This window comes from Pyxicephalus adspersus, chromosome 8 (genome assembly GCF_032062135.1).
Source record: "Pyxicephalus adspersus chromosome 8, UCB_Pads_2.0, whole genome shotgun sequence".
NCBI lineage: Eukaryota > Metazoa > Chordata > Amphibia > Anura > Pyxicephalidae > Pyxicephalus > Pyxicephalus adspersus.
In genome coordinates this window covers 50,586,399-50,597,253 of record NC_092865.1, presented here as the reverse complement: position 1 = coordinate 50,597,253, position 10,855 = coordinate 50,586,399, and the positions used below count along the sequence as shown (strand labels likewise).

At 39.6% G+C, this 10,855-nt stretch overlaps 1 protein-coding gene across 1 annotated transcript in view; it reads right to left on the bottom strand.

The window, feature by feature from the left end:
* EEFSEC (eukaryotic elongation factor, selenocysteine-tRNA specific) overlaps positions 1-10,855 on the bottom strand; it is a 63,927-nt gene that overhangs the window by 23,329 nt on the left and 29,743 nt on the right. The window contains exon 4 of the mRNA XM_072421204.1: positions 9,575-9,739. Within this exon, the coding sequence (XP_072277305.1) occupies positions 9,575-9,739 (165 nt within the window). The remainder of the gene's footprint in view (positions 1-9,574; positions 9,740-10,855) is intronic.

The window sequence follows — 10,855 nt, the reverse complement described above, 5'->3', positions numbered from 1 at the left end:
AAAAAAATTTCATGAAAAACAGTGTAACGCTTTTGGAACAGAAATCTAGACCTCAGTGTAACGCCCAGGTGGTTAATAAACAGGATTTATATAGCACCAACATATTTCGCAGTGCTGTACATTAAATAGGGGTTGCAAATGAATGATAATGATACACTGGAATGATAATGTTCTGCAGGGACGTAGCTATCAACATTTGCCCTGCTGATTTAAAGGCATGTAATCTGTCAATCACCTGATTACATCAAGTCATGCCCACTGCTTTCTGGATTGACAGCACTGCTTTTTGCTGCGAAAACCTTCTTACTTTGATTTGCAGTGTCTGGGAGAGGTGAGCATTTGAGATACAAATAAAGGAGGATTTGGTGCAGTTTAGGAACCTTTTTTTTTCTTTTATCTTCATTGTGCATCACATAGTAACTGGATTCATAACTTTTTACTAACAACTAAAAAGTAGCAGCACTTTTATAGGTCATACAGGAGCCTTTAGTTTTACTTTATAGTTGGCTTTAAGATTGCTTTTGCACAAAAAACGGGCTTTGGATGTGGGTTTAGTGTATTACTATCAAGTCTACTAACCAAGTCTGTCTAATAAAAAAGGCAACTTGTGATCTCTATTGTAAACCAGTGTGACAATACCAATGCACATTTGAAAGATATGAACAATGTGTTGGCATACTAAAACAAGGACCTTCATTGGAAGGGTCACCGGTAATTATTTTTAACACCGTGACAGAATATTTGTTATTCTGGTCTGATAGAGATCAGTTTGTTTTTATGCATAGTTGGAATTTATATTAGTACACAATGGAAGTCATATTTGCTTTTTAGACCTATATACTGTGTTTCCTACTTACTGGCTTTCCTTAAAAATCTTTCTTGGAATTATATTTATAAAAAGAGAGCATTAAATGTATTAATTCAAAAAGGAATGTTTCAGCAAGAGCTAAGTGTTCAGAATATACACGACAAGGATTCTATAACAAAAATAAAGGCCCACTGCAACCAGATTCAAGCTGCCTGGAACAGAGGAGTGATCTGTTACCATGTGAAGCACAGGTAATGTTCTTTTACAAACAAGGCACAGTGTTGTGGTCACATATAGCAGATACGATCGCTTTGAGAGCTGGACAACCTTTCACTTCTATATTTGTACTTAGGGATTGTCTCCGTGCTCGGGGTCAACTGCTGCCCGTGGGCTATGTGTTGCCGTGAGGGCAACCCCTACATAACCCCTTTTCTCCTCTCCATACCATCCCATTACTTTCTCCAAATTGTTTAGATTTTGTTCACATTCTTTGAACATTCAGTAAGAGTTTTTTTAACAAGTCAGTTCAACCAAAAAGGTTACACGGAGCCCCTAAGGGAGTTCAGATGTTACACACGCAGCCTCTCAGAAAGAACCAGTTAACGATGGAATTGAAGAATACTGAGATGTAAAAATTTCATATCTGCAGCTTGAAGGGCTGCTTGTGGTTTTTAAGAGCCCCTAATGTACTGTTTCTCAACCAATTTGTGCTTTCAGGTAAGTTTAAATGACACAAATGATCTTTTTGGCCATCTGTAAGGGTGACATTCTTCCTAATGGCCAGCAATGTAAGAGGCATTCCAACCATCACATAACTGTACTGTGAGCTGTGAATAAATTAAATATAGCAGGGGTTCCCTGAAGACCTAAAAGTTATTTCAAGGGTTACCCCACAGCGTTCAACCCAGAAATGTTTTTGAGCCAGGGTGGGAAGAAGCTGTAGGTTGGTGGCAGCCCTTGTATTTTGATTCAACACTTCAGTAACAACCCAAAAACAGCTGGGTGCTTACTGAAAAGTGCCAGGTAGTGAACCCAGCTAAAAAAGGCTGGGGAGAACACTGCCACATATTAAATTGGTTGAGGAAGGCCACCCAAAAAAAATTTTCATGGTCCATTTTTTAAGAGATAACCTCTACTGATGTCCTTCTGAATCCTGTTCCAGTGGTAGAGTAACAGAGTTTAGGAAACCTGATGTAACGGCTTTATGACCAATTTTGTTCTGTATAATAAAGTAAGCAACTTCATTTTAGACATTATACTTTATTAAATGGCCTGTGTGTGGGCTTCCATGAGTTACAATCCAGACGGTTTTAAACTCAGATTCCATGATAAAAGTTGGGGTCATCCAAGCTTTGAATCGTGTGTTTTGTGTTGCTCAACTCAAATGTTACTGTAGTGCTTTACGCAATACGGACATTTGCTAGTATTTGTCAGATTTGGCTATCAGTGTGGAAGACTAAATTGGTAGCAATTCAGGTCACCTGAAGCCCCAAACAAGGCATACTGGGGGTGGAATGTTCTAATCTGCATGCAATTAATTGTGATCATTGTGCAAAAATGCAAGTTTAGTCCATAGAAAAGTGCTGTGAGACCTTCTGAGAAATTTGAGAAGGAGTAATGGAAATCCTACAGATGTGTTACGACTTCTTTTTTTTTTTAATTAAAATTAAATTTTTAATTAATTTTAATTGAATTAAAATTTTTTACCCCTCTACTTTAAAATTTATCCAAATTAAAATATCAACCGTTTAAAATCATGTACGTATCAGATTTGCAGGATGTCAGTCACGGTAACCATGCCATCATTATTTTGCTGCATATGGTTGGGTGGAATAGCGTACCCCCCCCCCCAAAAAAAAAAATAAAATCCCTGGTCAAGGTACCAACTTTTACATGATTGCTATATTTCTGTGTTATTTTATAGGTTTTAAAGAATTCATCTACCAATATTTTGGTTGCAGTGGGTTAAAATTGAATCAGTAAGTATTAGAATATGTTGACATAAATTAGTTTAAATGTTGTAATGCAATGAGCCTGAAATGGATATCCTTGAAATGACAGTAGTTGGCACAACAAAAAAACATTTTGGGGTTTTACACATCCTTTTCATCCAGGCTTGGGCAGGTCAGGATTGGGAGAAAGAAGTCCTAAAAAAAGTATACTTGAGTAGATCTGTTTAGCATTATGTAAAGGCCTTCTTTGGTTGCTGGTCCTCTACAGAGGAAGGGCATTCAATACATGAAACATATTTTTATAGCTATATTTTTTCATCTCATGATCGATACAAGGAAATTAAAAAAGTTTAGACAATGTACAAGATAGCAAATTCTGATCTTACTCCAACATAAACCTGTTCTGTCAAGGTTAATTTTACCTCTGACTTATTGCACAGTTTCTAACCATAACGCTTACCCTGAGCATAGTGGGTGCTCTACACCTACTTGGCTCTACATTTACAGCGCCAGTCTGCCTAGGTCAGGGTTTCCCCAACCAGGGTTCCTCCAGAAGTTGCTAGGGGCTCCTTGAGCAATAAGTCATTTGGATCTTTCATGTCAGTTATCACTGACACCAATGATTGATTTGCCCTTATGTAAGAAGTCCCAATGGCCAACAATGTAGAAGGCATTCTTCCACTTACTGTCACAATAATATACTGTGAGCTGTGGATATAGTAATTATAGAAGGGTTCCCTAGTCCCTCTATGTTAATAAGGTTGGGAAATGTTGCTCTATACCTACATGACTCTACATTTTTAGTTTGAGTTCAACTAAATTATAGTTGGAGGTCCAGCCATCAGGTACATTTCTTTCAGGCTTTGCACATCCCTGTTCTTACCTGTAACCATAAACTATGGATAATGACCACAAGAAAGAGGTTGTGTGTGACATTGGTGAGCTTACTCATCATGATAGGCTACATAATGTGGCAGTCCATATACATTGTGAACAAGAGCCAATACTACTTTGTATTGAGTGACGTAATGAATCGTCATTCACATAGGATGCCTGAAATTCTCACTTGGGAATGGTTCTAGGTATGTAGGAAGTTCCTAAGCTGGGGTGGGAAAACTTTTAATATTCCAAGGATGACATGAAATTGCTTGGAAAAAGCTACTTAATCTGCTTTCTGTCATTTGCGACCCCAATTTAATGTACAGCGCTGTTTAATATGTTGGCACTCTATAAATCCTGTTTATTATTATTATTATTAATAATAATAATAATAAATATAAAAAATCTATGAGATATTTGCAAATCCTGACCTTGGTTACAGTCCAGTGGTAAAGCATATGCAGGGCCAAGTTTGACAAAAGAAAAATAAAGTCAACGCTTAGAAAATAATAAGCCCTAGGTTTCGGGACCCTGGAGGTCTCTAGGTGACTACTTTAAAGTAAGCTCTTCCATACTTTAGGTGTGACTTTAGGTGTTCTAAAAAAAAAAAAAAAAAAAGGACCTACCTTGAGGCTGGGTAGTTGCCGATGCTTAGTTACTTTTGCATTCATGAGGTTCCTTAGCTTTTCTTTATTACTTAGTAAGTCAATAAACCAAGGAAAATGTTCATATCTGTTTTCTTGTCAACTCACCTACTGAAATAAGGATGACAGCCATGGAGCAAGCACAAGCAAGTCAATATTGACAGCCATCATGCTTTTGCATCAAGAAGGGAATGAAGGAATGAATTTTCATGTATATGTTGTTTCTAAAACTTCAAGTATATTCCTTCTGTTAATTACAAACTTGAAAAAAAAAAAAGAAATAAACAAATATTTTACAAATAAACACTGGAATTACAGCCAATCAGAGGACAACGCAGCATCCTAATCAGGCCTTATACATCAAAAGTTCCATTCTAACAACAACTGATGCAAGCTGTCTAGTGTATCATAATGAATCTTTGGACCCAGAATTGCAAAAACAGCAAATCTAAAAGGCCAGTCCTGATAGTAAGCCTCTTCTTTACAGTGAAGAAATTAATCATTTATTATAAAAATAAATGAAGGAAGAAACCACTTAAGTAGAAACTAAAGAAAGAACACACACAGCAACAAGAAAACATGGGACCACGGCCTTTGAAGTTCTCGTCTTTGAGTTTTCACTCTTGTATAAATTAATGGATCTTAAAATGCACCAAAAAATGGGAGAGAGGAGTAAATAAAATAATGGTCCATGGATCTATGACAGTGCTTTAATTACCAGGGGGTCCTGTGTTCCTGCAGCTGTTTTCATCTAGCTGTTTTATGTCAGCCGGGGATGGTTTTTGTCTGTTTTGAAGCTTGCGCCAGTCGCCGGTGTCACTGGTTTATCTGATATGGACAGTGAATTTCATAAGTGCTACATTCAAGAAAAAAATATATATATACAGGAAATAGTGAAATGAGGTTTTAAGGGGTTCCAGGAATTTCCAGTAAGATAGACCCAGGGTTACTATTAATGAATCAGACTTCCAATGACCATAAATTTATGCTGAGAACAAATTTTGCTGAAAAGTCTAGCTTTATAGAAATTTGCCTTTGCTGGGGCTTGGCTTTCCCTAATTCTAGGCTAAATCTGTGTACAGATGGTCAGTTTATTATAAAGTTTTACAAGCAATCACTATGGAGGGTGGGAAAAGTAGAGGGAAGCTCCCCACTGCAGGGACTACTATGGTCTTATTAGTTTCTTAGGTCTTATTAGTCTCATTGTTTAGCTTTCCAGCACATTGAGATCCCTGTACTGATACTAGGCTTTCACCTGATGAACAATCATCTCCACTGATAAAAATCCAACATCACGCTGTGCCTATGGTGCTTATCCACACCACCACTTGCCCAGCAAATGCCCATTGCCCATATAAAGCATTTAATGCAGCGTTTCTCAACCAGGGTTCCTTAAGCAATTAGCAGTTTGTGCTTTACAGGTCAGATTGTGTGACAGCAGTGATCTTTTTGGCCTATCTGTAAGGGAGATGTTCTTCCCAATGGCCAGCAACATAAGGTTCCCTCTTCCCAATGGCCAGCAATGTAAGGTTCCTTCTTCCCATTGGCCAGCAATGTAAGGGTTCCTTCTTCCCAATGGCCACCACACTAATGTACTAAGATCTGTAGGTATAGTAATATTAGAAGGGGTTCCCTTAATACCTGGATATTATTTCAAGGCTTTTCCAATGTTAAAAAGGTTAAGAAACACTGGTTTGAAGTTTAAATGCGCTATGAGATAATGTTAAAATCTTTAACCTCCATTAAAATTCTACCTAATAAACCTGCTATGAAGGTCCTTGCTCAGACACTTCCAGTTATAGGCTATATAGTCAAAACAGTCTTCCCATCTCCCAAATGTGGCCCTGACCTCTCATAGGCTTTCAATGGAAACTACAAGTGACCTTTTCATATATTAGTCAGCCATGGCTCCATGTGGTCACCATCAGGAAACCCACCCTGAGAAATGCCCTGGAGCCATCACAGATCACCATCACGGAGATACAACACAACTCGAAAAACAAGCATTTCGGTGAAATAAAACTGTTCTAAATGTCATTTAGTTGGGGTTAACATGCACAGCTTAATACTTTCCTCCTTCAAAGCAAAAACCATATTATTAAAAAAAAAATCAGCATTGTTGTTGCATTTCCATCAATATTATTATATGAAATTAAAAACATTTTGCTGATTAAAGTAATAGCGGGGAACTATAAATGGGTGCTGGAAATTTGTACAGCTACAACCCCCCCCATATCATGGCGTGCTGGCACGGATGTCAAAAAGCCGCAAGACCCATCGGAAGGGCAAATAGGCCATTTTTGCGTGTCTTGATCCTGAGGCCTCGGTGTAACCAGATAGAGCTTCTGCTGTAATCTCTAGCTCGGGACACAAAGGAAGGAGTGAGACTGGCCTGCCTCCTCCATATCCTCTCCCATAGACGCACAATCAATCTTTCAAAATGCTCCTATCATTTGTGATTGTATCTGATTGTATCTGCCTTTCATGTCCGGAACGCTCGTACAATACCCCATTCTCTGCACAGCTTTATTTTAACTTCTGGAGAGCGCAGCCACAAGCTCAAGCTCCTTTGTGAATGCTACAAGGGGTATAATCGCTCGCATGAGTTCATCCCTCCGACTAATCCCTAAACTGGCAGCGGACTGGGATGTGAAGGAGGCGAAAATCATTTTTCTCAGTAATGGCTCCAATTAGCAGGTCATCACTGCTTTTATCTCATCAAGCAGAGTTTTGTTTCCCAAGATTCTGAAACCTTATAACGTTGGTTGTTACGTTATTCTTCAAAGACCTCAGACAATCCGTGTGCCTGAAGGGGACACCAATTTTACACTATTAACCCTTCTGATTGCACTGGGAAAAACTGCGGACCGTGACCCGGCCTGGTGTAGGGCAAAGATGACCCGTTATTTCCATTTCATTGGTGGTGTGAAAAGTTTCTTGATGAAGCAGGAACACGGATGGCTATATGAATATTAAAATCATGCTGTAGTCAAGTCAAAAACTGGTCATTGAAAGCTGAACTGGGGGAAACGGCCCAATATACAGATTAACTAAATATATCGGAGCCATTTTACTGTCTATGTGACCACTTGGTAGTTCTGATAATGTAGAATGTAGCACAATTGGGATATAAGGCATTGCTACCCAGCAGCAAGAAATACATGAACAATGCCAGGATCACCAGATAAAATTTTGATAAAAGCTGCAAAATGTAAAATAATTTTTGATATGATATGTCAAAGCTTTCATGAGATTTTATTAATTGGGTTTACCGTTTCGCAGTATCCTCAGAAAAGTATTGCATATTTAAAAACTTTAGAATTTTTTTTACCCTGTGGTAAAGAATCATGTTTAGGGTGTTCACATGCAAAGGGGTGATGTGGGAGGCTATGCAATGCCCAAAGCAAGGCTTTCCAAGGAAAAAGCTAAAAGGTAAGTATGCAGGCAGCATGGTTGGCACCAGGACAGGCACTCTCACCTTTGCATCACTGGATCACAGGTTTAAATCTCCGCAACAACACTATCTGCATGGAGTTTGCAGGTTCACCCTGTGTTTCGTGGGTTTCCTCCGGGTACTCTGGTTTTATCCCACATTGCAAAAAACATGCAGTTATGTTAACTGGCTTCCCCCCAATATTGTCCTTAGACTGTATTAATGACATAGGACTGAAGTAGGGACATTAGATTGGGAGCACCTTTGAGGGGCAGTTAGTGGCATGACTACAGACTTTGTAAAGCGCTGCGTAATATGTCGGCAATATATAAATACAAGTAATTTGATAACTATATGCCTTTAATAATACTTAGCACCTGGCTACTAAAGATAAGTGTGTTCTAAGAGCCCTTACCCTTTAAACTTAGAGTAGCTGGGAGTCAGGAGGAAGAATTTCACACTGACCTCTCCATACTCAGGTTCAGACGGTCAGAGATGTCACAAACTATTAGCAACTATTGAGGGAAAGGCAACCACTTTCCATGGCAAACGCCTTGGTTTGTTTTCTTTTCCAAAATAGTTTCTTTTTATAAAAGCTGCGTCCCAATGCCCAGTGGGCACCTCCTGTCACTCACTGTCCAGGGTGTTTGGTAAACAATGGGGGTAGAAATGTTGCATGACCTGGGTCGGTAGTCTGGGCTTCGTTTGCTTCTGTGGTCTCTTTTTCAACAATCTCAAACCATAAAAGGATAAAAACTTTCACTGCTTTTCCTGTTGCTATGAAAGGATAAAAATGTTGCTACAAAGGCAAAACTTTTCTATGTCTTGTTTGAAGGGATTGATTAAATAATAAGAAAGTAGAAAAATAAAATTCATTAGGTTAGAAAAGGGCAATTCCAGGCAGAGAGATAAATGTGCAGTTCAGAATCTGTTTTGCCTTTCAGTGATATGTAAAGTGAATCATGTACAGTCAACCCTTCCTTGCTGTATGATTTGGTCCTGGCTGAACAAGGTCTGGTGTCCATTAACCCTTTCCTTCTGAACCCAGGGCATCAGGGACTTGCCCCCGAAAGGAGAGTATTGGAGCCACTTGGGTATCATAGGAGACTAAAGCCCAAGTTATTTCCTGGTGGCATTCTCTAAAGGACAGTGGGTCCGCCACAATGGCAAGAAGAAGAGGACCTACAGCCATCATGTGACCAGTGCAAAAATGTGTGAAGGGGGTTCAAATTCAGCCCAATACACACAAGCAGACACCCTGCTAACATTTCACTCAACCAACTTGCCCGAATAATTTTCCAATTGGTAATCAATTGATTGAAAGTTGGAAAATATTTGCAATATTCCGATTCTTCAGATTATAGGGTGAGCCACTGGACCAATGGGAGCTCACGGGTTAGAGATACCCAAGAAGGGAACATTTTGCACCCTTGTCATTAATTTGTGGCACATCACCTGACTTTCTAACCAGGAAGCAAAGGTAAATCTCTCCATATGGCAAAGGAACCGTATTAAAAACCTACCAGATGTTTAAATCATACTCTAAAACCCCCCAAAATAGCTTACCAAATTGTTGTATTGTATTGAGTGTATGAATGTATGTGTGTATATATAAACATATATCCACCTGTTAGATTGTAAGCTCTTTTGGGCTGGGGGTCTGTCCCTCCTGTGTCCTTGTTTGCATCTGTGTCATCTGGAACCCCTATTTATTGTACAGCTCTGTCTAATATGTTGGTGCTATATAAATACAGTTAATAATAATGGATAACAATTAGCACAAAACAGTAAATACATCCCATATGAGCATGTATCTACTTGTACAATGCCGCCCACTAGTGGCCACACAACTTTTTACCTTTAAGGCTGGGATCTCGACGTTGTCGTTGAGACTGATGGAGCCAGAGAGAACGGTGCCTGTCATCACTGTGCCCTGACCCTTGATGGAGAAACAGTGGTCAACTGCCATAAGGAAAGGCCCCGAGGGATCTCTGCGGGGAAGATAGGCCTGAGACTTCAAGAGCTGTAGAACAAGAAGGCAGAAACACAAGGGTTCATTCAAAGTGCAAAGAGAGCAAGGCCAAATGAGCCACAACGTCGCCAGTAACTCCTGAATATCATCTTACAAGAAGTGGCAAGAAAGATTTCTGTTGAATAGAAGAAAATGCAATTTTAAAGTAGACATGAACCCTAACTGAATGACATGATAAACAATTGTCTTTTTTCCCTATCTGGTATTCTTGTTTTTAAGTTTGTTACACCTCCATGTTGCTTATTTTCTGCAGCATATTGGCAGCCCTATTTGTCTACATGCACTCCAATAATAGCCGCATGGTATTTTTCAGGGAGGGTTTCCTGATGGTGACAACAGTGGACCATTTTTGTTAAATGTGTGTTGAAAAGGTCATTTGTCTCCATGGGAAGCCCTACATAACTGGGACAGAACACAGCAGAACAAGTGTGACACCGGGACAGAATGCTGTCTCCATATTATAGTAAATGCCAAGCACTTTCTGTCTACACGGGTGTGCTGCTGCATGTCACTGATCAGAGCAGGTTTCCTGATGGAGCAAAATCCAGCATATTGAGCATTAGCATAACGGTCTTTAATGTCCACTGGAAGCACATGTAACAGAGTGACAACAAAGCAGAATAATTGGGAGACAAGGACAGCATGTTGTCATCATGCAATAAGTGCCAGCCATATACTGTCTATGTGTGTGCTGCAGCAGCAGTTGCATGTCACGGGTCAGAGCTGGTTTCTTGATGGTGAAAATGGAGGAAAATCTTGCAATCTGCAATGTAAAACCAGGCAGTTGGTGACTCCCAGGCACTCAGCAAACAGCTGCTGTGCTTCAGGTAGTGGCACTGCACCACAGGGAACCAGATTTTCACATGGCTGCAGCACAAATCTTCAAACAGCATCTGTGTGACCAAAAGTCATTTGTCAGAATGGAGGCCTAAAGTCTCCAGTAGATGTCTTTGTGACAATGCATGAAAATGACTGGGAGACACAGAGCATGATGACCATATAATTCAGTATTCTCCCCAGAAATTTTTTTTAGTTAGGCTGAAAGAAGCTGTAGTCGGGTGGTCAAAAAGTAGACAAAAGTAGGACAAATTTAGTGTTCCCAGTTGT